This window comes from Dermacentor albipictus, chromosome 2 (assembly GCF_038994185.2).
Source record: "Dermacentor albipictus isolate Rhodes 1998 colony chromosome 2, USDA_Dalb.pri_finalv2, whole genome shotgun sequence".
NCBI lineage: Eukaryota > Metazoa > Arthropoda > Arachnida > Ixodida > Ixodidae > Dermacentor > Dermacentor albipictus.
In genome coordinates, this window is record NC_091822.1 from 149,960,520 (window position 1) to 149,988,408 (window position 27,889).

At 46.6% G+C, this 27,889-nt stretch overlaps 2 protein-coding genes across 8 annotated transcripts in view; both read right to left on the minus strand.

Annotated features, from left to right (window-relative positions):
• The window catches only part of Pgd (phosphogluconate dehydrogenase), a 74,495-nt gene extending 64,175 nt beyond the window's left edge, over positions 1 to 10,320 (minus strand). The window contains exon 1 of the mRNA XM_065429186.1: positions 10,169 to 10,320. Within this exon, the coding sequence (XP_065285258.1) occupies positions 10,169 to 10,188 (20 nt within the window). The 5' untranslated portion in view covers positions 10,189 to 10,320. The remainder of the gene's footprint in view (positions 1 to 10,168) is intronic.
• Positions 10,321 to 12,313: 1,993 nt separating this feature from the next.
• The window catches only part of Mi-2 (chromodomain-helicase-DNA-binding protein Mi-2 homolog), a 78,193-nt gene continuing 62,617 nt past the window's right edge, over positions 12,314 to 27,889 (minus strand). For 5 of the 7 annotated variants that reach the window (XM_065429180.1, XM_065429175.1, XM_065429177.1 and 2 more), the window contains exons 28-33: positions 25,479 to 26,103; positions 21,147 to 21,241; positions 20,290 to 20,649; positions 17,541 to 17,615; positions 15,814 to 15,908; positions 12,314 to 12,684 (exon numbers count right to left, since the gene is read on the minus strand). In XM_065429180.1, the coding sequence (XP_065285252.1) occupies positions 15,838 to 15,908; positions 17,541 to 17,615; positions 20,290 to 20,649; positions 21,147 to 21,241; positions 25,479 to 26,103 (1,226 nt within the window). In that variant the 3' untranslated portion in view covers positions 12,314 to 12,684; positions 15,814 to 15,837. Of the gene's footprint in view, positions 12,685 to 15,813; positions 15,909 to 17,540; positions 17,616 to 18,392; positions 20,650 to 21,146; positions 21,242 to 25,478; positions 26,104 to 27,889 lie in introns of those variants that run through there. The other 2 variants (XM_065429179.1, XM_065429178.1) reach the window with 2 other exon arrangements.

Sequence of the window (27,889 nt, forward strand, 5' to 3'; positions counted from 1 at the left end):
AGAACAGAGCTACGAAACTTCTGTAACAGCCTTAGTGAAGCAGACGCAGTCCCGTGCTTTCCCCTGGCACGTTGAATACGGCGACGAAGTCCTGTGAAGTGGTTACTTGAGTGTCTATGTTGCTAGCCGACACTCACACTCACAGACCCTAAACACAACTTTCAAGCTTACACATCACACTCCAAAGCAAGCATGTCTCGCGAACAGACTGTGCTGCGAGAAAGACACGGGCCAAAAAAAAAAAAACGTATCTCCCTTTTCAGAGGCCTAGAGCAGCAGCGAGAGCTTCAGGAGCGCGGTTGCTGTGGCAACGTTAACGTTTGGGGGTACCAGTCCCAGTGCTCCCTTGCGAAAAACAGCACGTGACTTCCGCCACACTTTCTCCAACACGTCCGTGCTGGCCGGGGCCTCTCCTATGCTTTTCTTCCTCCAAGTGCGTGGCACCACGCTTTTCTCCAAAGCCACCTTTCTCACGCTTTCGCCATATATACCCTAAGAAGTTCAAGGGGCTTTGAAGGCTGCGAACGCCTTTAACTATTGTTGCGCGTAACATTGCGTTACTGTGTGCATTTTTTTTTCTCTTTTTTTCCTTTTTTTCTTCTCTCTTCCTTCTCCTTTTATTCCCTTTACCCCTTTCCCCAGCACAGGGTAGCCAGCCGGTATTTACACTGGCTAACCTCCCTGTCTTTCCTTCCCTTTTGTCTCTCTCTCTCTCTCAAGGGGCTTTAACATACCCTCCTCCGCTTTCCACCTAATGGCTCCGCTGCGTCCTCCTCCCCCTGCGTTTTCCTCCTCGCGCTCTTTTCGCTTTCACCGCTTTGTTCATCCCCCTCTGCGCTCCGCGTTCGCTCTCATCTTTCACTGTGCTCGTTCGCTCGGTTACGCGGTAGGACGCCGACGCTTGCCGTATAGGAACGCGCGCCTGCGAGCTACGCTCTGAAAACAACTGGCCGCAGGTGGGATACGAACCCACAGTTTTCACATTACGCGTGCGATGATCCTACCAACTGAACTAGAACGGCGCCTTTTTCGCGTCCACTTTATCAACTATAATCAACCCTGGGAGTGTTTAGCCAGCGCCACTACTCATCGTGAGGCTTATAGCGCGTTAAAAAGACAAGGACGAAGGTGAGGCGTAACACACACAGGCGCTAACTTGCAACAATCTTTATTTCGAGCAAGGGACCCGTACATATATACAACTTTTTCGCGTACATCATACATGCGCTGTTTACAAAAAAACCCTTACACACTATTGCGCAGGTACGATAACTCTTTGTGGGAAAGGGCAATATATGGTTTAGAGTTATCGTACCTGCGCAATAGTGTGTAAAGGTTTTTTGTAAACAGCGCATGTATGATGTACGCGAAAAAGTTGTATATATGTATGGGTCCCTTGCTCGAAATAAAGATTGTTGCAAGTTAGCGCCTGTGTGTGTTACGTCTCACCTTCGTCCTTGTCTTTTTAACGCGCTATAAGCCTCACGATGTCTTACCAACAAGCCCAAATCACTGCTTTACAGCCACTACTCACAAACCTTGGCGGTGGATGTGGAACATCCTTTCTGCCGCATGCAGGAGTCACGAGTGCCTGATCTATATGGGTGACGGAAACTGGTCAATGAGCCCGCACATGCTACCTGAAGGCATCAAAGCTGCCGAATTTGGGACCACCAGCTATGTAATGAACGAGAAGAAAGGAAACCGACGGGCCCAAGTTTTATTAGTCATATCATAAGAAGCCATCAAACAACGACACCAAGGACAGCATAGGGGAAATTACTTGTAGTTCTTAATTGAAATAAAGAAATCATAAATAAGTGAAAATGAAAGTGGATTAAAAAACAACTGGCCATGGCGAGTGCCTCTAATCCGTTATTATTATTATTATCATTATTATTATTATTATTATTATTATTATTATTATTATTATTATTATTATTATTATTATTATTATTATTATTATTCAAGGTGTACAATAACGTGTACATCAAACAGAGTTGGCATCGATCGTGTAGTATAATAGTGCCTTGCAATTAATCAACAGCCTGTAGTACGGACAAGCCGGCTACATGCTGTAAAGAACGGCGGGTTGCACAACAAGATTGTCACCTTGCCACCCGATTACGACAAGGGGTGCAAGACGCGCACCTCCCGCTCTCCGCCGCTGCAGCTGCGAGGCGTTCAAAGAAGCGACCTTTGCGCTGGAATCCGCCGCCTTCCTCCAGCCCGCTTCGACATTGTGACAAGACGAGTTTGGTGTGGGGACAATGATTCCAGAGTTCCTCAACGCGGAGCTGATCCGACACGCCTGAAGAAGCTACCGCGGGAACGTCTTATTTTTGCGCTCTCGCGGTTCCGCATGTTGCAAAACAACGAGCGTCCCTCGAGCGGCGTCGATTTTCCGGAACGGCACCACCTTCAACGCCGTCGCTTGGGCTTCGGAATGTGTGTGCCTTTGTGTCTGTAAACTGGTCTTCAGAGCAGCTGCGAGTTGGTGGTGTGTAAACGAACAGCCGCCGCGTCGTAGGACCAGCGGATCGAGTGTATAAAAACTGTGGTTGTGCGATTGTTGGACGCACTTCTCTTGAGCAGTCATGTTAGACTGGTTCACTTCTCTCATGCAGTCCTGTTGGACTAATACTATTTTTCTCAAACAGTCATGTTAGACTGAGTTAATTTTCTGTAAATAAACCCCTTTTTCCTCGTTCTCGATGAGAAGCAGTTCTTCACTTCATCAACGATCTCAGCGTAAATAATTTGGACGACGGCATGGGCCAGCTACCTTCGAATTCATGCCGTACTCCAATCTTGGCAAAGGACCACGGACGAAGGGATTGAGCCCCCAATCCTGACAATGCCAACTGCATGTGTTGCCGAGCGACACTAACAGAATAAGCCTCTCCGTTCCAGACGATATACAAAAGCGTTGGTCGCTGGCACAGCGGAGGCCGAGGAGATTGCCGTAGCGCTGGCGGCAGCGGAAGGTTATAGAACAGGCCGATCTCTCAACATACTGACGGACTCAAAAGAGGCGTGCAGAAACTACAGGAGAGGCAGAATCAGCAAAACTGCCCTCAGAATACTCAGCGGAGCCACCTCCACCGAGAAGGAAAAGCCCCGACACAAACTAATCTGGATCCCGGGTCACGTAGGCATAGTGGGGAACGAAAGGGCAGACAGCCTAGCTCGAGGTGAAGCGTTCCGAGCTGGGTGGTCGAATGCCCCGGAGACCCACCTACAGGCTTGCGAGGGGGGATACGCAGAGACCCTGAACTTACATAGAGGAACTAGAATTAGATATCCGCCACCACACAAAGACCTCTCAAAGGAGGAAGCGACCAGCTGGCGCAGACTACAGACAAACTCCTTCCCCAACTTACACGTGCTTAATAAGATGTTTCCGACGCAATACAGGGCCACCTGCCCTTGGTGCGGTGCCAAACCTACACTCTACCACTTCACCTGGGAGTGCGAACGCAACAAAGCATTCCACAAACACGAACACCCGAGTGCGGAGCAATGGGAGAGTCGGCTCACCAGCAGCGAGCTCACGGCCCAAAGGGCCCTAGTGCAGCACGCGAGCGATGCAGCGCGACTCAGTGGAGCCTTGGAATAGGGACCCACCCTTGCTGAAGAGAAGTCTCCAGTCGCCAGCGCCAAGAAGATGAAGACGACGGAGACCTCGTAACCGCGAAACTCTCGTAAGACTCAAAAGTTTTCCCTCCCTCCCTCCCTCCCTCCGAATCCATTCAAGCATTCTCTTCTTGATTCGCGAAAGAGCGGGAGGGGGAATTAGACTAGGGAGACAGCGGTGCGCACCTCTTCCGACTGATAGCAACGCACCGCAAGTTCGCCGACACCACTAATTTCTTCTTTTTTTTTTTCCTGTTTTCTTTCATTCATCGTGACCTCAGACCAGGAAGTTTAGCTGCAATAACCTTTCCAGCGCTCCGCGCGCTACCGTTTCGCCATCTGTGATCCACTAACGCTACTGAAACAAATTCCGTCACGTCCTCCGAGATGGCGGGGCGGCGTGATCCATGGAGTTTCTCACTATAACACCTAGAGGGTAATCTGGCGCCACCGTCTATGGGAGTTTCTTAAGGGGGCACCGTGCCGTCATGGGAATGACGGTATACGTGCCTGCGAGGCTCCTGTTGGCTGGTGTTGTAAGAGGCTTCGTCTAAAACGTGGATATCGCTACGCAAATAACGCGTTCTCAAAGTAAAATCTGCATAAAATGTTTCCATTCACGCATATTACATCTTTACTCACCCACGATGCATGACCAAGCGAAGAAAAGCAAGAACAGACGACCAACTGTTTCAAAAGCGAGCGCGAACCTTGTCGTCTGTCCTCCAACTTTAGCGGCCCGCTGATACTGTTTAAGTTACATGTAGTCGTACACACAATAACAAGTTCTCATAGTTAAACAAAACATGTTTTCGTGTAATAATAAAGCTAAAACAGCTTTTTACGTGCTGATCTAGTAGAAGATGAATCATTGTGACAGACGGAACGGTACTTGCCAAGCGCGTCTTCAAGGCGTCCTGTCTCTACGAGAACGATGCCAATCCGAATCCACAATATACCGGCATTCCCATGCATACCACAGCGCAGCAGCGCCAGATTTCCCTCTAGGTAATGTAGTGAGAAACTCTATGGCGTGATCCACTAACGCTACTGAAATAATTCCCTCCCGGCCTCCGAGACGGCGGGGCGGCGTACTTTGCAGCTTAAGCGGCCAGTCGGGCCGTTTACGCGCAGAATATCTGTGTCGCAATATAATTCGTACGTGTTTTCAGTCAGCAGACCTCCAATTCTGTGACAAACACAGGATAATCATGGAATATGCATTAAAAAAACTGGGTTGATACGTGTTTCCCAATGTGTGTCCAATGCTTACATCCACTGACGGGTAAATGCATACGAACTACTGTGTATAGTCTCGTTTTCAAAACTGAGGGTATGTTGCTTCATACTTCTTTTGTGTCTGTTTGTCACAAAAACTGCAATCATGTGTCAAACCCTGAATACAATGATATATGTATAGAACACTTTATTTTCACCCGAAATTCATGCCGGTGTAGGCACTCTTTAGTGCTTTGTGCACAGACAAAACATTTGTGCAACATCATAACATCATACGTGTTTTTAGTCAACAGACCTTCAACTTCGGGTCAAACACAGAATCTTCACAAAATATGCATGGAAAACCGGTTGGATGCAAGTTTCTCAAAGTGTGCCCAACGTTCCCGTGCACTGTCGGGTAAATGCTTGCGAACCGGTTCGGAAAGCGAACTTGCAACGGTCCGGAAAGCGAAATGTTCGCTTTCCCTCGTGTGACCGGTCAGAATCACGCTTCTCTGATCTTAAACGGTTCGGAAAGCCACCCGTTAGAAGATCGCCGTCCCTGGACACTGTCGAATTCGGCCATATTGTCAAATTCCGTAACAGCGGAATTTTGAGCCAATCAGAATCGCCGACGCAGCCCTGTGGGCCAATCATAGCTGACAAAAGATGGCGATTTCAACAATGCGGTGGAATCAGATAAAAGGGGGAGAGGGAGAGAGAGACATTGATTACGGTATAAAAGATATGAGAGCTTAGCCTGAGTCAAAGTACTGACCTGCTACTTAGCATTGGGCACGATTACGTGACGCGGCCTCCGAGATCGTCAATCACGGAGGCCATTTATTAGGACCGGAGCCTCGGACAACTCGTGACCGAGCGACGACGGCCGAAGCTCCAAAGGGGCGTGCATATTTTACCAATAGGACATAAATGCTAGTGCGCGCTGGTGTATCTCCCAAATCTATGACAAAGCCGCAGAATTCTCCTTTTACATGTAAAAGGAGAATTCGTTTTTTCTCGGCAACCACTGCACCAAAGTTGATGATGTTTGTTGCATTTAAAAGAAAAACTTAAAATCTAGTGACTGCTCGTTTCGAATTTTCGATTTAGGTTGTCATTTTTTTATTAAAAATTGGCGAAAATTGAAAATTTCCAGAAAACGTAACTATCAACTTTACAACGCTGTAACTCAGCAAGGAAAAATGATATCACAATTCTGTGAATTCAATATGATAGTACATCTCAAGCACACAAAATTGGTGTGTCACATGTGAATCTTAAAAAAATAATAATAAAAAAGTAATATGGAAATACAGCTTTTGCAGAACCCTTGTAAACAACGTAACAAATTCACATAACGTACAAATTCACACATCGAATTTGTCCGCTATGGATGATCTAATGAATGCCGTTTACAGAACCGCGATATGTGTTCTTGATACAGACCTATTAAGCTGTAAACTTCATGCTTCGATTTTTTTCAAACTTTTGTATTTTTGAAAATCTTCATAAAAATTTCAGCCCCTAAATCGAAATTCCGCTTCCAACAGTCACTAGAATGTAACTTTTTCTCTCAAATGCAACGAATTTCATTAAAATCAGTCCAGGGGTTACCTGACAAAAACGTTTTTGCGTTTTACACGTATTTGAATAGCCCGTGTCGGAGTTGGGCCCGAGCTAAAGCTTCCTCTTAAGCACAGACTTTGCCAAAAGTTTGCGAAGCTATTGTGTGAGTATACTATAGTTGAGGAGTCGCCTGCTCCATACGTCGTCAGGTTTCCAGCAATACGATATACTGCATGGTCCCCTGAAGCTCAACAGAGTAAGCGCTCAAGCTCAGGACTTTGGAGCACCGAAGTTATTTGACTGATATAGCTTGAACCGTATCTAGTAGCAACGCAGGGCACCCTGCAGAAAAAAATTTAAAATATGTCTGCTGTCCGAACCTCAAACCACGAGAGAGAGAGATTGCTACTTTCCCGTGAACAATATCGGTGGTTTTAGGACACCGGGAGTTCCACTAAAACCTCAAATACGTAATTCGGCTAAAACACCGGTTAACGCACAGTATATGATCTGCTGTCAAAGGGAACGTACGTACGCTTAGAATTCTACCATCGACTGAATATATCAGTGAGATATAACATAAAGGCCCAAAAACTAAACACCTTCGTATATGCGTACGTCCGATGGATCATATCAAGCACTTCTTTCCTATGAAGGTGACGAAATGTCTCAGTTATAAGAGTTCTGCCGCATATCACTCGTACGAGTTTACACGAGTCACGACACCACGAATTCTTAAGCAACCCCAAATTTTTCAAGCAGCCTATACATACGACGCTTTATTACTGATTAGATAGATGTTCAATTCTAGCAGTGGACCGAACTGTACGTGCAGTAGCTTCGAAGCTTTCGACAAATGCTGCAGACACGCCCAGAGAAAAACATGGCTAACTACCCGTAATGCTTTCACAACGGGACCTGGGCCGCTATTTTGTAGCGATGCCTTATGCCTTATTCTATGCTATTCTTATCATCCACCACACACGGCCGCCTGATCCCGTTGATAATGTGGGCAGACCGTTGCTCTGACCACTGGCCAAGCGCGAAAAGCAGGAAAAAGCATAGCATCGGAAAAGGCATCGCTACAAAATACCGGCCCTGTGCTAGTTGTCTCTCTCTCTCTCTTTCACGCCCACAAACGCACTCTCTCTCTCTCTCTTTCCCTTTATGCTTGATATGCCGGGTCACTAAATTCACTCTTGATAAGGAAAACGAAAGGAAAGGTGTTTCGCCAGCAGGCGAGTAAGGAACAATAGAACGACGCGCTCGGGTGCCCAGAACAAAACTGCCACGCTCCCAGGTTGCTCCGTGTGGTCCTCGACGAAGCGCGTCCCCGCTTTCCACCAGCTGCGCGCCTCAATTATATACGTTTTCGTCCAAGGTTAGCCTAGGAGGCGGAGAGAAGCGGGAAAATCCAGCAGACGAAAAAGACTATGTTGCAGACGACGTCAATGCCGTGGCGTTTGCTCCGCTAGACACAGACACGCGGAAATTTTACTGGTTTTACATCCTGTACGGGTGACGCCCGCGGACGATCGAGATGGAGCGGAGATTATTCTCTTCTGCGTTCCTTCTTCACCAGACGTCGCGCGCGATCAGAGAGCAAGGTGCAATCATTGGCGGACTTCGCCGAGGAAATTCCAGCGTTCGAATTTTCTCTCGTTCACTCCGCTTACCGATCCCTCCAAGAGATGCCAGCGTGAAGACTGGACAAACCTAGTGTTTACATATACGCGTTGGGCTCATGGATAATAGAATGTTTCAGATTCTTTTATCCATCCCAATCGGCCACCAGACTTTGCTCAACTGGACTCATATGGACCACATGCACTTCGCATGTGACTCGACGATATTTGTAGATGTGAGGTTCATGTGGAGGTTCTGACACCCAAGCCACGGAGCAGTGATACACTGTGTGTAATTCTTATGTAGGCTGCCTCAGACGCGTCGTTCGAGAGGCATGTTTGTTGTTAAAGCTACAGATGGCCCCTGGGTATGAAAATTTGTGCCGGAAGTCAGGAGGCGATTACATATAGGTCTACACTCCGCCAAAATTTGTTTCGTTTCTGCTAAGCGTAGTGCTGCAAATTTAAGACGCAAGTGTAGTTGCAAAGATTGCGAGAAAAATTACGGTCAGGACTACAGTGGTTTTTCCCAAATTATTTACGTCATTGGGAAAACACGTGGGGTCACCTGAAAACCCACACAAACAAAAAGAAAACGAATTTGGACAGATACAGCTAGCTCTACGTCCCGTCGCCAAGTGTGGGCACATCGAGGATTTTCATGGCACGTGCCATGAATATCCTGCAAAGCTTGCCGCACGTAGCAGCAAGCTTTGCAGGGAAACGACCTTTCAAGGCAAGGTATGGTACATATCCCTCGGCCATTCAAACGAGGCAGAGGAAAAAGTGAAATATGAGGGCAAGGCTTATTTCTCTCTTTCTCTTATTTTTTACATGGATACGCTCTGCTCGTACATTTTACATGGTTTCATTAGACCTCGAATCTGCTCTCGGTAAATACCTGTGCACATTTCGTTCACCTTCCAGTACACGCCTTACTTTCGGATCGGCGTGTGATCAGTTAAGCCAGTAGATCACACAGCAAAACACGCAGCCGCGATCACTGTCAACGTTGCTGGTTAGGTTGGTCGCTTAGAGAACGAAATAGCGCTCTGATTAAAACGTATTATGCGATTTATAAAGCGTATAATACGTATTAAGAAGTGTTATGCGGTAAAAAAAAATTGAAACAGTCAGTGCTGTTTGTTTAAGAGAAACCGTACAAGGAAAATATTTCGTGTCTGTGCACTCCTAGCCAAGCTTACAGTCACTGTTTTGCTTTTACTCCAAAAGAAAAGAAAGACATAGCGACAACACATAGACGCTGGTTTGGCCCGAAATTTTACTTACAAGCAAAAACAGAAGCACGAAACCGAAAGCTAGCACGCAGAACATGAACTCCACAACAATCGTTCTCACAAACATAACCTCGCAGTCGCTTCGATTCTCATTCACAAGCGAAAGAGCATCGCATACGACATCAAGGGGAATGCGTGCGCTCCTTCGGCATATTCGGTTGCTTGCGCGAACGTCGAAGAGATCGGTTCAATTCACCAAGAACTCGTATATCGATCTCGTCATGTCCAACATGCTGCCGACGACGCCGAACGTAAGTACGTGATCCATAAAAAGCCCCCTTCGTTCGATCGTCTCGCACATGCAGCACGGCTCGTGTGATCGAAGGGCACGCCTACAATCAGGAGCAACACTACACCTTACTGGCGGCTACAGGAAATCCGCCAGGCCTGCCAGGCCCGCATGCCGCATCCACGTGAACACCTTCCTTCCCACGATCGCGTCGCAGCAAGCGAAAAAACTGATCGACGCGCTTTTGCCGGTATCGCCTTGCATAACAGACGCCACGCATAGCCTGCAGAAACCGTCGGCCCCCACGCCGGTAGCTCCCATGACGACGAAACCGAACGACGTTTGTCACGGCAAGGATTGCGCGCGATGAATACGAATCGGTTATGTGTGTTCGTGAACTTGAATTCCGCGGCGTTAATGCAACAACGTGCTAGATCAATGCACGCGATCATCAGGTGCGCAAAGAGATAATCACGCCACCGCTAATCTCGCGCGCGATCCACACGCACACACCGAAACGTGCGTACTTTTGACGCGACGCCGGCTCGGCGACCGCGAAGCTTGCACGCCGAGAACGAAATTCGCGCACTTACTTTGCTTTTTGGCAGCTCATATTTTGGGGGTCGTTGGAGGAAGGAGTTGTTCGAGTAGTGAAGACTTGGTGAAGGGGGAAAAAACACACGACCTGCCACCGTAGCTCTCCGTCCAAGTGCGGCGAAGGGAAAAACGAGAAATCAAGATTTCGCACGGGACAGGAAGTGTTGTTTTATATTTTGCCGACAGGATATGACGTCAAGCAGAAGGAGGGGGGTGAGCGCGCATGCGCGCTGGGTTTCCGCAACCGAAACTGTTTCGTCGCTGGCTCAGGCGATTTTTTTCCCTGCGGCTACGTTCTGTTCATTCTGTTAGAATCTACATCAATTTACTTCTCACGTACGGCGGACATCGAGCAATACTAGCGGCGGTGGCGCCATTAATCTGGCAAGGCAGCTCCTGAACGCAGCATTTGCATTAATTAGTGAGCATTGTTTTCCGTGCTATGGCTTTTTCTTTCCTTCTCTTTGTACGTAGCTACTTAGCAGCCGGCAAACTTAAAAGCGCGTTTACTTTAATCATTACGAAGCGAGAGTGGGAGAGTTTTATTCAAGGAAAACCACAAACGCTTACAACAGTACGCCGAGCTCAAGTTGGGCGGGATTCAGGTACGAGACCGTGCAGTCTGAAGCGTTTCGCGTGAGCCAGCCTGCAATCTCTTTTGTGCGAGTATTTCGGCAATCACAACCCAACTACCTCAGGAAGAAATTTTTATATAATTTTTGTATATAAACGGGAGAATCGAGGAAAGAAAGCTCGGTACTGACATGTTTCGAAGGCATTTCTACCTAAGCGTCTAACAAATCACATTTCTTTTTGTACTGCGAGTGTCTCAGCGTTACTCAAACATGCTTGCATCAGGTATACTGCTGGGAAGTGTCAGTAATTCTTACCTTTTAAGAATGCCATCCGTCCATATCGCGAAGTGTCCAGTATAATCCTCTCCACCACTGAAGCTGTACCACCCTTACAGCAAATACTTAAACCCCAATACCAATGTCCAGCGCGAAAACTCTTCCCTCCCTCCGCCCGTTGCCCAGAATGAAAGCTTGCCAACCCCTATGGCTGCAGCCATTTTGCGAGCTTCCAAGAAAGGTCAAGGGAAACACAGTTCATAGAAATGATGATTTTATTTTTTGACGACTATACACGAAAGAATGGCCACTACAGGTACCAAACCAAATTTTTGCACATGAAACACCTGCACACCTATAGGAGGCTCATATCTATGCTGGCACAGTAAAGAAGCCGTGAATGAAATTGCAAGCAAAACAGGTTTGACGAAATCCAGTATGGTCACAGCAAAATAAGGATGGGGCAGCGCATATCCATTAAATTTTCATTACCAGGATGAGAGGTGTTTTCTATGAGCTTAGGGAAGAAATACTTTCAATGCAAAATTTTACGGGCAATGAGTATCGAAACAACGTCGCTGGAAATCTTAGCAGCAGCGACGCTGCCCGCAGATGATAAAAACACTCAAAAAGCTTCAGTGGTCTACGCTGTGCTGTTTAAACCAACCATTAACTTTCGCCTACCGACAAGCAACCGACAAGCTGAACTGACAAAAGATAACTGCAATAAACCTCCCAGTTTGCCTCGGTAGTTTGGCTAGTTATAGAGGCAGTTTTCCTCAGGTAAACGGAGGCACGGTGTTTTGCAATCGCAACTGATCACTGTGATCGCATCAAAAATCGCATTGATTGCGCCAGAAAAAATAAAGTAGACCACACCACTTTTGAGCTGACGATTGTGTCTTATCTTATGGTACAAAAAAAAACAAAACAATGAAAGCTGGCCTCGTCTGCTGACTTTCCATAGGAAGCAGGGAACGGGGACAAGCAAAGGAGAAAAGTACAATAATACGGCGCGCTTTTCTGGCGGCCAACAAGGCGTAAAGACTTGCACAGAAGAAGAAAAACGATTGGTGAGCTAGGACAACAAGAACTTCTTTTTTTTTTAATCTTAAAGGAGCGAAAAAACAGACAGCCCCGACGACCCCTTCCCCAATCCCTCCCTCCCTCCCCGAGATATAAAAATACTCCTCGTCGATCTTTGACACAGCTGCAGTTTACAGATGTGCCTATGTCGCGATAACTCCCTCCCCCGACCCCGCACACCCCACACCACGGCATATTTTTATAAAAAAAGAAAGAAAAGCAACCAACAGGACCGAAAGCAGCAGTAAAGATTGTTTCCTTTAAGACAGCGGATACGCCACAATGACACACACTCTGGTTCAAACCACCTTCCCGAAATGATAAACAAAGCGTTGTAACGCTATTACAGATGCTTCTCCTTTTTTCTTTCCGTTTTCTTGTGCGAGAGAAGAAGAGAAAAATCTTGCAAAATGGGAAGGGGGTGCCTGAGTGGGAAAATATGAGGTGAGGGGGGGGCAATGAAAAATGTTTGGGTTCCGAATGCTGGAAAGCTGAGAATCTGTCAGTCATCAAAGGAGACTTGATTCTTGTTGTCCAAACTGTACAAGGTCCTCTCTCACTTGTTGCTCACTTCTCTGCAACAAGAAAAGAAGAACGAACAATGCAAGGTAAGGGCGCTGCCACACCGCAATAGTGCATATTATGAATGATGGTGGACGTTTACGATACAACCCTGGCCTGGCTAGGGTTGTAACCTGGCCTAAAGAGGGATGCCGTAATGGAGCGCACCAAATCTATACCAATAAAGGGACACTGGAGAGGAACACTTAATCACTGTACAGACTGATAATGTTCCAAAACTCTATTTTCATTATTTAGGTGTCAAAAGGGTCCTTATTAGATAAGAAAATGAATCCCAAAGTTCTATTTCTTAAATTTTGTGCAAGAACCACAGCACTGGTACCTTAGGGTGATGTCGTAGATTTCAGAAGTTATTTTCTTATATTGGGGCTGTTGTGGTGTAGGAAGAGTTCTCAAAAGTCTCGAACTGCAGCTTTTGGCTCCTTCAGAAAACAATGTAGTCTACCTTCAGCGATGAAGAAGTAACTAGGCCTGAGCACAGGCTAACAAAATCTATGATGCCGTAATGAGCTGGTGCAAAAAAAGCTGGCAGTGCCACTTTCCTGGCTTGTAAAACCTCCTTTAAAGGTAATAAGTGGATTTTTTGTCATTGTTTTATAGAAGGGTAATTTACCAACATGGTGAAACAACGCAAAGGACAAAGGGCAGCAAACGACAGGACGAACCTTCGTCTTAGTCCTTTGCACTGTTTCACCACGTTGCTATACTAACCCGCCCAGCTGTCATTTCATCATTAATTTACAGATACAGCTCAAGTTATTTTTCTCTATAGTGTCCTTCTAATGTGTACCAAAATCAGAGCATATAGGTATTTTTACATACACTGAAATATGGTCAACCGGCATAGGACATCTAATGGTCTGAAATGCAAATCGGGTCTTCCCTTCCGTTATGGTCCACCATGTACGTCGTGCTTGCCAATGTTTCCTGCCCCATAACTTTGTGAAATTCAAAGTCAAAACGCACAAGCCAATTAGAAGTACCGATTCCTCACAATTTTAGGAAAAAGCAAGATAAGATAAATACAAATTACAATTTAACTGTCAATCACAAGAAAACACTAAGCCAAACCATTACACACAAAATAAACCTGTGTCAAAAACATCAGCCATCATACAACAAATACCACAAGCAGCTGCACACAACAAAATTTCATTAAATTCCAACAGGCACCCGCAATTTCGAACGGTAGGAAACGTTGCCTTTCCAACACACTCAATGGATTCAATGGCTATAACTTACACATTTTCCATTTCACATCACGATGTGCAATGTGCAAAAACCACTGATATACTGTGGCACTAACAACTCAAACATGGTTCAGACAGATCTTAAAGGAACACTAAAGAGAAATACTAAATCAGTTGAGTCCGGTAAAGCATTCTTTCAAGACCCTAATTTCGTAAGTTTCGGAGTCATAGGTTGATTATTAGAGGAGAACATGAAGATCAAAGTTCAGCTTTAATTTCGCACTGTAACGCCGATGCCGGTACTTCAGTCCGATGTCCCAAATTTGAATATATTTCTTCATACAGTAGTACCCTGTCAATGCATTGTTCAGGAGACCGCAGAAAGAAAACTTAGCAGCCAGAAAAACTTAACAGTGGGAAAGGCCCCAAATTGACCCAGCAACGCCAGAAACAGCTCTGAATGGATGGCAGGAAAGTTATTAGACATCTCAGCACTTGTACGGTGACTGGAGACGGCGCATGCATACATGTATAATTAAGAAACACATACTACGTCCTGTAACATTGGCTAATTCCCAATTTTAATATGCTTAAACATAACATAACATGGTTTTATTATAACATGTGACTTTAGGGAGTCGGGAAAAAAAATGTATAACCATGCCAAGACCTGATCATCAGGACCGACCATCTCGTACTTCCGGCATATCGAGGCTGGGCCGCAGATAGGGTATGGCAGGCTTTATCGTGAATGTACATTCAACATATTCAAAGCAATGTACAAAAGTAAACATGCTTCTGGAGCGGTAAATTTGCGTGACCATCACATTGAAACGCAGCACAGGAACATTGCAGATTGGCGACATAACTGGACATACCAATACCAATAAAATGTTTTGCCAATGCTAAAAGTGTAACTGGGCCCGAGCAATTGCCATTAAAATCCATGGTGTCATAGCGAGCTGGAGCATAAACTTCAATTCAGTGGCCCCACCCTTGAAGGGAGCCCTGAAACACTTTTCTAACTAATCATGGAATGCCCTCACTATTAAAGAATGCCGTCTCACGAACATCGTGCCCCCCAAATTTTTGAATCTTTAACAATAAGTGGAGCTACTGCACCAATATCCATATTTCTCTCTCTCTTTTTTCATCTCTGTTAGCACACTGGGAGCTACACACTGTGGAGAAGCCAAGAGGGCAAAGCCCCGGCTAAAAGCTGAGTGTCGTGGCACTGAAAGGGCTCGTCGCGGCACCGAAAGGGCTCGTCACGGCACCGAAAGGGCTCGTCGCAGCACCGAAAGGGCTTGTTGCGGCACCGAAAGGGCTCGTCGCGGCACCCCATGGCGGCCGCAGTAAACTATGCTACGCAGCACACCGCTCATATCTCTGTGGCCACGCACAGTGCAAGAAGAAAATTAATTTTGTTTTTTAAAGATTGCAGACATGTATATTTTAAATTTAACTCAATATTGGCAATTATGTATTACTGAGAATACTCTCGCCATCACGATATCAGCCAGTAGTGTTGACGGGTCCAGCTGCTTTCCATGCTGCTGCAGGATGACATTGCAAAGAGAAAGCACGCAATTCTTTTGCGGTGTTTGACAGGAGATTGCAAATTCCATGCAGCACGCAGTGCAGTAATATTTGGCTCACATGTTCACAGCAGCCTTTATGACAGGTAAGCAATGTTTTCTTACCATGCTGGAAAAGTGTTTCGGACCCCTTCATTTTTTGCGTCTTTTCTGGCTTACCAAACATCTTATCATGGTAAAAGTGGCATTTTCGGTATTATAGTACAACTAAAACAGCTCAAATATTTTGTTTTCGCTCGTTAGTGTCCCTTTGAGAAAAAAATAAGTAAGCAATAAATAAAAGACACAATGAACCCTCATGCAGAACAAAGGGAAGGAGCGAAGCGTTTCTTACATTCTCGATTAGCCGTGCATACGACTAGTACTGACCCCTGAATGGGTGTGGGAAATTGCCTGCCATCAACGATGCAGCTGCCCCACTAGGAAATCCTGTGGGAAGAGGGAAAGTGCGAGTGAGTGGCCACAAAAAACTCCCGCAAGGCAAACACCCGTTTTTCAAAAGGTGAACGCTCCCTTTAGGCATTCGGCAACAACAAACTTTCTGCGGCACAGTAAAACTCCCTTCAGAAAGAATGTGAGGAGCACTTTCAAAGCCTGTTCATCTCCGAAATTCACAATTCTTCTAAACCGAGGTGTATTTGTATGCATAAAAAAAGAAAACCAACTTGCATTCAGTTGATCTGCGGTATAATCAAGAGACCACGGCTGCTTCCTCATCAGACGGAAAGACTGAATCATTGGCTTTGAATGAACTCGACAGTGGTCATGAACAGCTTACCTGTGCTGCATAAGACGAACCACTGATTGATTCCCTGTGGTGGATTAAATAAAGACCATGGAACAAGTACTGCTTGAATGCCCTGTGAATTGAGAGCAATGAAGCACTTTGTTTTGAGTGCCAAATGGACCTGTTGCATGTGTGCATCTTAGGTCTCACACCCTGCCGTCCAAAACAGTAGCAAGTTCTGGATATATTGCTCGCCTATATCTTTCTGAAGTTGGCCTCCTTGATAAAGCTGTTTGCTTCATGTTATAAAAGGGCCTCAATTCTTTGCCATCATCTTCATCTGCAAATATTGCCATCAGCCTTAGTCACGTGTATTCTTAAATATCCACTGCAACAGTTCAGTATCCGTGGTGTACTGCTGCCGAGCGCAAGGTTGCAGGTTTGATGCGCAGGTGCAGCGGTTTCATTTTGACCGAGGGAGGTGACAAAATGGAAAAAAAAAAGAAAAATGCTAGTGCACACAAATTTGGGTAGCATGTCCCAGTAGGTCAAAATCAACCTGGAGCCCTTATAATCTGTGCCTGATAGCCCCAGTGTTGTCTTGGAGTATTAAACCCCACAAATTAATCAACCATTCAACCATTAATCGCCAACATTTTTTAATGCAGCCCCTGTGACCAGGCATCAACCCTACGAAACCTGGTGCTCGGGACCAGAATGACATTACCATGGAGTAAAGCAAAAAAAATGCTCGGCAGGGCAGCATGACACGAGATGGACAGCCTTTGCAAGGTGACCTCCCGTGGTGCCATACTCTCCCTGCTTTCACAAGCCAAATGTACACAGTGCGCATTGAATCCAAGGAACAGCATGCCACAAGTTGACTGGATCATGCGAGACTTGAATAACTGCTGGCCATCAGAGTTACTGCCGCTTTGTCCAGCCTGTGCCGCTCACTTTCTGCTTGGTGCATTTGAGACCGTTAAATTTCGGCATCGGTACCTGGAAATGTTGTCACCACTGCAACAACGCTTGCTCTGAAGCGTTTGCATGGTTATCCATACATTGCAGCAGACGACGAACCCAGCGCTGCCATGCGAGGTGACTAGAAACAACTGCTTGCTGTCATGTGTTTTTCCCACGATTCCTCATTGTCAGTTTATGACCAGGCTTCAGGACTGTCACACAATACTTTCTCCCAAGTTATCCTTCTCTCCTCCATGGCCATCACCACCGAGCCAACATGACAGGCGATTTGGTCTTGATCTAGAGTCTGTTGTGAAGGGAGTCCTACTGTGCTCGCATCTCGCATACTGAAACATCCGGAACAATACCTCGCAGCAGTGAAGAGATTCTGTTGGAGTCATCACACCTCTCCTGCTGCACTCCCTCCAACATGTATCTGATGCCTTTGAGAAAATGCATCAAGTTCCGGTTTCAGCCTCGCGAGCAACAAAACTCATGCACACCAAATGACCTACAGTGGAATCTCGATAAACGGAAATCGCTTAAACAGAACTGCCTCTTAAGCTGAACACCGTCCTCATAGGAGGTTGGTTTTGTATTCATGCATTTGCATTCAGCTTTGTTTCTCAGTAAATGGAACTCCTGATAAGTGGAACCAATTTCCCTGGTCCCCTGAGGTTCCGTTTAAAGAGAGTCCACTGTACATATACCAGCTTTAACGAGAAATTCTCGTCAATGAGAATGACACAGGAAACCTGAACGATTACATCAAAGCAGCCATCTGGTTATTATAAGAAAAAAAAACCCCTCTGTATTTCCTGAATTGCTTTTACCAGGTCCACAGATGATCTGCAATTCAATTGCAAGGTAACTCCTCCGAGTGAAAATTCCACCTCACAATCATGCCCATGCGAGTGGAGGATTATTATAAATATACTGAAAAGTTTGAATGGTGGTTATTATTATTCACTATTTGAAAGTGTCAAATTTTCGCACACCCAAGGTTGTTGCTGTGTGCTCTGCTGATTCCCTCCCCCTCAACCTCATTGCTTCACACTCCAGACATAACAGTGACAAATAGTGTCGCGATTGGACTTCCCTGTACACTAGAAGAAGCTAAACACTCACACTTTCTTAACAAAAATATATTACTAGTTATATAAAACATGAGTCAAAACACATACAATGCAGATGGTGACGCAGACATTAGAGAGGAAATCTACAGAGTTAAATCATTTATTCCTTTTAACAAGAAAATGGCAAACATTAACAACAAAACATCAAAGCATAAGCCAAATATACTGGGAGGAAAAACCAAAACATGTCTCAGCATTTCCGATAGGTCTTCATGCAATGAGAAACTGCATTTCTAAAATCAATCTATGCATTGCCAGCATCAGAGGCACTGGTCACATGATGCAAGGTTAGTGGGGGACTAGAGCTACCTTCTTTGTTATGTCCGTTACAGCGAAGGCCTTTTTGTGAGAAAATGAGATTTCAAAAGGAGGACATTATTCCCTTCAACACAGAGACTCGCAGGAGAGCAATGTGAGGAAAAGCAGGCAAGCTAAAGATCTGCCGCCCCAAGAATCGTAACACAATCCAAGCGCAAGCATGAGTGTACATGATAAATGACTGCCACTGAGTGACATGCAATGAAAACTAGTGAATGAGGCATAAAGGTTAGAATCCCAGATTGTAAGCAAGCAAAAAAATAATGCCACTTGGCCACCCAACATAAAACAATCAGAAAGTCACTCATTACTGGCACAAGCACAACAACACCAAAATTCAATGTGCTAAGGTGCACTAACACAGGAAAGCATCAAAGGGAAGATTACAAAAACAAAAAAGTTGCAGCTGAAGATGCAAGTGTGCAAAAGCTTCAGGTAGCCGGTAGCAAGATGGCAAGGCTTCAAACGGGTTGACGAGCACGCGATTAGGCTAGATGGCCACAAAAAGCAAGCATACAGGTGCCATCTTGTGCTACGACGTCAGTCAGCGAAGGGCTTTCGCTGCACAGGCAAGACACAGACCTGAGGGGAGGCAGGCAAATGCCAACCGCACCAGGCTCACTTAGTTTGCAGCAGACGCTTGTCCTAGCTCAATCAGGCAGGACAAAATGTCCTGCCTGATGAAGCCTGAGGCTACTTCGACTGGTCATTTCAGCAGTTCTCCAGCTGCGCTACAAATTTTGTGCCAGACAGCTAGCTATCGGGCCGCACTGCAAGAATAAGTAGGCCCTAATAAGGGTAACTCGGGAGTCGTGCAACTACGACCGGGCCGCCTATTTATTGTTGCAGTAAAGCTTAACTGCTTGCTTACACAACCTTAGTAGCACCACCACCAGGATGCTGTGAATTGACCAGCCAAAGACGCAGAGTGTCACTTGGATCACAAAAGCCACAAGTGGCCTTCAGCAAAGTGGCTCAGCCTAGTGGCAACAGCAGACCGGCAGGCGTTAAATCTTGCAGGCGTTGGCTACAGACAGGACAGAAACATGTCACAAAAGGAGCAGGCACTGAACAAAGCTGGACAGAGTCGGCAACAAAGAATGAAATCCAAGCATCCCACAGGTCGTACAGCTTGTTACAAGGTACATGTGTGCGACACAATGTGAGCTTTCCAAGGTGCAGAGGAGGCAGGTGGGAACAGCAGGCTGCCAAACATGTGTTTGAGACAGTAAAGCAGTGAGGCAGGGACAGCAGAAGGAAAATGCATTGCACCACACAAGAGGGCCATAAAGGCTGGGTTAGCTTGAGAGACAGTTGCAGCACAGACAGATCAGGCTGAGGCAGCATGGGGAGTGCATTCACAGCTCACAAGCAAGAAGGGCTGTTGCAGGAGAAGGAAAAAAAAGAGTCTAGAAAGATGTCCAGGCAAAAATGTGCGCGAGGAAATAAAGCACAGGCAGAGGCAATATTGAGTAGCACAGTCATTGCTCCTCAATGTGAAGGACAAGCAAGAGGAGGAGGTGTCTGCTTCTGGCAGTGGAGACAGAAGTGGTTGGAAAACAGGCAGCACAGCGCCATCACGGCTCGGCAGAGGTAGGTGAGGAGGAGGAAGAAGAGGAGGACGGGCTGCTGTTGCCGCCAGCGTCAGGCGAGGCAGTCTGACCTGAGGCCTGGGCGAGGGCCGACTGGCTCGAGAAAGCGGCGGCGGCCGCCGCTGCGGCGGCCGCAGCCGCGGCAGCGGCGGAGGAGGGTCCGGCAGATCCCGGCGGTGGAGGGGGTGCGCCGGCAGCGGCCGCTGCAGCGGCAGCGACAGCGGCCTGTGAGGGCATCACGGCAGCGTGGGGTCCCATGGCTGCTGCCAGGGGTGTTGCCTGCCCCGATGGCTGGCCCGCCAACCGCGACAAGATGCCCCGTTCGGACATCTGCAGCCGCTGGGCTACTGGCGGTATGCGGGCCAGCGTGGCAGGCAGCCGGCTCACATCCGACTTCATGTCGCTCAGCAGCTCCTCCAGCTGGTTCAGCACTGGGAGAGCACAACAGGGCGCCAGATGAGGGCATGAACTAAGTCCAACAGCGGTTACTTCCCTTGCGTCACTGAGCGGAAACTACAATTGAACCTCACTATAACAAAGTCACATCCGACACAAAGACGTCTTCATTATATACAATATTCACCATAGGCGCATGTTTGTTACATGCTTATATTGGCAAGAAACATTTTAGATTTACTTTGTTAAACCTGTGTTCGTTACGTATAATTCAGATCCCACATCTTCGAGGGTCAACAATGTCCGACTGCATAGATCAGCGCCACTGTTCTTATTGCAACAAGTGATAATGGTGAAACAACATAACCGATCAGATTTATTACACTTGTGCATGTTATACCATTTAAGTACCATTTAAATACTAACAAAGGCGTTCTCGAGAGCTTTGGAGAGAAGCTATGCAATAAAAACTGCCTCATCAGAGAGCAAAGAACACCAGTCAAGGAGAAAGCAACAAGTCCAGTGCACTCACCCTTATGGAGGACAGCATTTGCCGGCTTGTTCCCTGCAAGGGACTCTTTCGACAAGTGCTGGTGCGATTCCGCAAGGCACTCGAGCTCCGCAAACCTGGGCATAAAAGCATGAACTCGGCAAGAGGCCATAGCAACACTCAACAGTCAAGCAAGCTTTCCAACCTGCATCCATTAGTATTTGATTATTTATTCAAGCTTAGACCCCAACATCACTAGGTTTGAGGCGCAGGCCAACCTGTGCTTCCAGCCAGCAACATTAGGCCTTTCGTAGTCCTCACTGCTTTACTGCTATCATCATCATCATTATGATCACCAACCTACCGTATTTACTCTCATAAAAATCACAGTTTTTTGTAAAAAAAAAAATTGACGTGCTACAGGGGTCAAATTTCAGGCGAAAAGAAAAAAATTATTATTTTTTTTTTCATCCCGCATTTGCTGCGGGACAACAGGTCAACAAGCAGGCTGCTGCCACTGAACAGTGCGGGACACCAAAACAAAAATGGTGGCTGGCGAAGCAAACTGAATGCGCCGAACGCAATTCTTTCTTTTTCTTCTCGTGAGTACATTACGTGCATTGAAACAGTTTCTTCATTATCAGTATTGAATAATAACGTCAATATCGGCAAGTTTGTGGCAATAACGTAGCCATGTCCACTTTGAGGGGACAGAAACAGATGGGCGCGCTTAGCTACCAGTGACATAGAAACACATGGCGGGCATGCTGCGGAAACTGCGGCATTTGTCTTCACTACTATCCTAATACGGCACGTTACTGCTAAGTGTGAGCGAATATCTTAGCTTTGTTACAAGCGTCGGCGTATGAATAGGGTACACTGCTAACGTATCAGTGTAAGCGTGGCCACTATTGTTGTCGCTCCCAATTTCTTGCATGCCTACGAGCGCAGACGAGAAGAACCAAAAGGCGCATTTTTGTTGCTGTTGTTGGCCAAAACCATTATGAAGTCTACAAACAATAAAGCCAAGGTAAGTTTGGTCGTAGCTCTTTTTTTTTTCATGGAAGTGCGGAAAGTGATGAAAGGAATGAAATGGAGCATCTGCTTAAGAATGTTTGGTGCGTGCAGACCGCTTGGTGTGTCTTCAAGAGTCGTTCGCGTAGCATTCGACAGATGGGAAGCGGGATCATCATTAGCTGGACTTGGCACACAACATACCGTATTTACTCGCATAATGATCGCACTCGCGTAATGATCGCACCCCTAAATTTTGTCGTCAAAATTCGATTTTTTTTATTTCCCGCGTAATGATCGCGCCCCAAACTTGTCGCAGCGATATGTCGTGTGCTAAGTCTAGCGAATAATGATCGTGCTTACCACCTGTCGAATGCTACGCGAACGACTCTTTATGACAAGCCAAGCGGCCTGCACGCACTAAACATTCTTAAGTAGATGCCTCATTTCATTACTTTCATCACTTTCCGCACTTCTATGACAAAATGAGGTACAACCAAACTTGCCTTTATTATGGGTTGGCTTTATAATGGCTGATGTCAACAAAAACAATAAAGGCCCATTTCGATTCTTTTCATCTGCTTTTGCACTCGTGAGCACGCAACAAATCGCGCGCGGCAATGATATTAGCCACGTTTACTCTCATACGTTAAAAGTGTACCCTATTCATACGCCGACGCTTGTAACACAGCTAAGATATTCGCCCACCCTTAGCGGAAACATGCCGTATTAGCATAGTAGTGAAGACAGATGCCGCAGTTTCCGCAGCATGCCCGTCATGTGTTTATATGTCACTGGCTGCTAAGCGCGCCCACCTGTTTCTGTCCCCTCAAAATGGACATGGCTACGTTATTGCCGCAAACTTGCCGATATTAAAGGGACCCTGAAACGATTTTGGCGATTTTCTACAAACGTACTGAGTCGTTAGAGTAGGTTCTTCTGATCATTAATTGATGCATCTAAGTGCTCTGCGTAAAGCGTGTAATTTATTATAAGGTTTTAAAAATACACATCGCTGCTGATCGCAGCGCACTGCTCGGCGGAATTTTAAGCCGCCCCTACCCATATGATATAAATAACCCATATTATGTCACATGGGCGAGCTATCTGATTCGCTGACCAGGGCGCGTGGTCGATAATTTTTACAACTTTATGGTGAACAAATGATGCTCGTAATAGTTGGAATGTTAGTTACTTTGTTTTTGTAAAAAGAAAATAACTTAAAGAGAATACACAAGAATAGTTTTTTAGTACACTTCAGCACTTCCGGCACACAGCAAGTGTCGTCTGCTTGTGTTACAACGTACTCCATTTTGACGAGAGCTCCGCGGTCAAAGTCGGTCTCAGTCTTTTCGCGAGCACTATGATTCGACTTTGTTGCCTTGTGGACTGCAAACCTAGCGACCTGCAAACCGCGAGTCCAGTATTAGGGCAAACGCAAGCGCAAGGGGACAGGGTCTGGCCGCTTGACTGTGCCGGGATGAGCCACGAGATGAGCAGAAGGGCAAATGTGAACAGTCTGCACGGTGCAGCCACCTGGTGGCACAGAGCTCAACCATACACAGTAGCAGCAACGAAGTGTATTCTTTGCTGCTGGTGTGTATTTTTCGCAGGAGTGTAATCATCAACACGTTGATTTATAAATGTTTAAAATGCTTTACACTTGGTAAGAGCAATATTAGCGCTTTGTTTGACTGGTTAAGCGCTGCGCCAGCAAGGGTCTGGACCGTGCAGACTGATCAGGCCGCTCACGTACGTCTACGCCAAGGTTCCTTCATCAGCTTGAGTTTATGCCTCCAGTCATTTGCCGAAATGACCAGCTTGCCGGTGGTTAACGGAATACCAGACACGTTCGGCGCTACGACAGAATGCTCGCAACGCACGCTACTTCGATAGCTCTCGGTCGACGGCCAAGCGGCTAGCGGAGCGGTCTCGCGCGGGAGGGGGCGTGCTCCTAAACAACCAGAAGTGAGCGATGTGACGTCGCATCGTGACGCTGAACCAGTGAAGGCGGAGCTTAGCGCCGCTCGCTCGGCGAGCGTAACGCTTCACTTAAATTGTGGTGCGAATGTTCTACTTAAGCTGTACCCTACGCGCCTACAAAATTTGTCCGAACCATTTCAGGGGCCCTTTAACGATATTATTCATCACTGATACGGAAGAAAGTGTTTCAATGCACGTAATGTACTCACGAGAAGAAAAAAACATCGCGTTCGGCGCATTCGGCTTGCTCCGCCAGCCGCCATTTTTGTTTTGGTGTCCCGCACCCGCAATCTCACATCTCGCAGCAAACGCGGTACGAAAAAAAAAATTTTTTTTCGCGGGAAATTTAACCCGCGTAATGATCGCACCCCTGAATTTGCGTCAATTTTTCTGACAAAAAAGTGCGATCATTATGCGAGTAAATACGGTATCAATGCGATATGTTCAGGGTGCGATCATTACACGGGAAAGAAAAAAACGGAATTTTGACGACAAAATTCAGGGGTGCGATCATTACGCGAGTGCGACCATTAGGCAAGTAAATACGGTATTTATGTCCACTGCAAAACAAATGCCTCTGTGAGTGGTCTGCAATTACCCCCCGTCTTGTACCACCTGCTTATACTTTACTGCTACAGCTAGGCTTGCCAAAGCAACCTTGAGCTGAACGTTGAGGCTAGCTGCGCTATGGATTTTGCGAGTGAATTATTTTTTTCCCTCTTCATAGGTGGGGTGAAGGACGCGGAGGAATGTTTCAGCACACATCTTTCTTTCAAACTTTGTTGAACAATAGAAAAGTCAATCTTGTTAAGCCTTTTAAATAGTTTGCTAAACTGTTATATAAACTGCAGGTTCAATTTATTTATTGTTGTGCTGTGAGCTTGGCCATTGTGTCCCATGTGTATCTGGGTCCTCGGTTCTCCTCCTGAGGATACTGGTCCTACCAAGCCTACCCTCATGATCTGAATCAAAAAGCTTTGCCCCTAATGTACAATATAGAGTATTTACATTCTCTTCCAATCTCGTTAACCTCACTCCTCTTAGGACACACTGCATCATCATTTAGGTGAGATCAGTTCATCTTGCAAAAAAAAAAGTAGAAGAAAAGTAAGCATACACCACACTCTTATTTGTAGCTTCCATTCAGTCTAGCAAGAACTACCAACTACTACCTGTGTCCTTTGCAGCAGTGGTGTCTTAATACCACCAACTAGGGAGATAAAGAAATACGGAGCCCAGAATTGTGGCAACGCTATTGGTCAGACGCACAAATTTTTGGGTATGCAAGGCCATTTGGGGACGCTACTTCTGAAGCTCCCTAATGAAACTCAACGTGACATCAGTTTACTGCAATCAGCCCAAACATAGTCACCCCACCTGGTGTTGAGCGCCATGGCCGGATGGTTTGGGTCCTGCGTGAGGTTGAGGTAGGCCGCACGGCGCAGCTGCTCCTCAATCACCAGGGCCTGCTCCAGCAGCTTGAACCTCCTGGCCAGGAACTTGTTCTTAATCTCGAGAAAGTTTCCCTTGCCCACGTCCATCTTGAAGGGCTCGTTGATGATGCTGAAGGCCACATCGTTCTGGATGTCCTGCCAGCGGCCATAGCCGTGCTTCACAATGCCCGCCAGCAGCCAGTAGTCGTGCCGCCGGTGCCAGATCTCGTACTCGCGGCCCGGCACGGCCGCTCGTTCCTCGTTCTGCCACAGGGTGTGCAGCTCCGTGAAGCCGCCATCGGCGATGTTGAACATGAACTTGCGCTTGCTCAGCGGCACGATGGGCTTCGGTGTCGCTGCCGTGCTTGGCGCGGGCGTTGCGGCACCGCTGCGCTCGCCATTGCCGCTGCCGTCCGCAGACTTCTTCTCGTCGGCTGCAGCGGGCTTCTTATCGTCTTCGGCCGACTTGGAAGCCTGCTTCCCACTCTCCCCTTCTTCTGCTTTGGATGTGGTGGCGGCGGCAGCCTTGGCCTCTGGCGCAGTCTCTTCCATTGGTTCCTTCTTCACCACTGCGCAGAAACGAAACAGCCACACCGTTAACTCTAATCATTTCATTTTTCCACTCTTCCTTTCCTCCATCACTGGTGCGCACACAAGTCGGGACATCACTATATTTCCGTTATCTTTCACATTGGCTACTCAACACGGCACTTGATAAGATAAGCCCTAGGACCTAGGGCATAGGGGTGTTATTCTCGGGATACTTTCACACACGTGACTTGCATCGAATGGATTGGTAGTCACAGGAGACAGCGTTCCTGGCACTGTGCTGAAACAGCGCGCTCGGCACTATGCGAAGAATGCTGCCACTCACTGACACTGATTTGCCCAGCACTACTTGTGCACAATCGGCAATCTGCTTCGTTACTTTATCGAAATTTCGTTACAATAATTTGACCTTTTATGCAAAAACTACAGTTGCCAATGGATTCTTATTACATGGAAGGAGCTACAAAATTTTTCTATCATATCAGGCAATTGGAAAGAGGAAATGTGAGAAAAAAAATTGTTCAATTTAGGAGTCTGCAACAAAAGATACGGTTTCATGCCGTGTAGATGATGTGTTCACATCGGAGGCACGGAGCGAAGTCAGCCACGCTTTCATGCTTGCAGCGAGGGACACCATCATGAAAAGTGCTGGCAGTGGAGAGAGAATGTTCCATCTGCCTCTCACTTCGAGTCTCCAAAACTCAAGATTACACAACTTCCAGCAGTAAATGCACAGGAATTACAGCACACAATGCCACGCCATCTCAGCTCACTCAGTCTTTGCACTTGCGGCAGATTATTACATTACCTCTAAATCAGGGCATGAGGGCTGCGTATGTGCTCGGTCATGCCGACGGCCAGCTGCAGCCATGGTGGCTCTGAAGAAGAAAACGCATGCCAACCTGCCCCCCTCCACTCCCTTACGTGTCTAAACGCGTATAATCGTGCATAAGCACGCTTTGTTATATTGAGGTTCAAGACACCGTATTTACTGTATTCTAACGCGCCCTCGATTGTGATGCACAGCAGCCATCGGAGTAGAAAACCTCTCCTGTTTGTGCCAATCCTGCAGGCAAGTTTCGGGAACTCTGAACACCCGTGATGCGGCCCGATTTCCATCTGTCTCTGCACATGTGATCACTTTCCTTTTAATTGCGGCATCGTGATGAACTCAGTGTATCTTCGCAGTGGGAACTTCCATTCTGATAGAGCGAACGCAGAAAATAGGAAGACAGACAGTGGACTAACCTAAGCGCACATACTACAGCACATGGAGGAAGCTATGGCAGCCAGGCTCGAAGCACGTGCGAGGCGGCCATTTCGAAATGCCAATGGCAATATGGTAACGCAGATTTAGGGTCATACTCAATTCTAAAATGCATGTAATTTTTGGACCCATTAAATCGGAAAAAAAGTGCATGTTAGATTGGAGTAAACACAGTACATGGTGTTCAACGGACAAGAGGTCACAAAAAGTTGAATAGTTTGTTATATCGTGAACTGAAGTTCGTTATATCGACGTTTAACTCTATATATCTGAAAGCTATCAGCCGCGAATATGGCCCCAGGGCCCTAGAACAGCGTCTTGTAGTAACTAGACACTCTACTTAGTGGTGAAACGTCTCTCTTATTTGCGTGTAGTCTCGGTGTTTAGACGGCGATATGTCCTGTCACATTCTGAAACCCCTTACAATGCAAAGGAAATGAAGAAAAAGCCCCCATCCAGTGCCTGAGAATATCACACGGCACCAAGAACTGCAAAGAATACTGCTGATGTAGTCTTGGTAAATTACCAACACTGGAGTG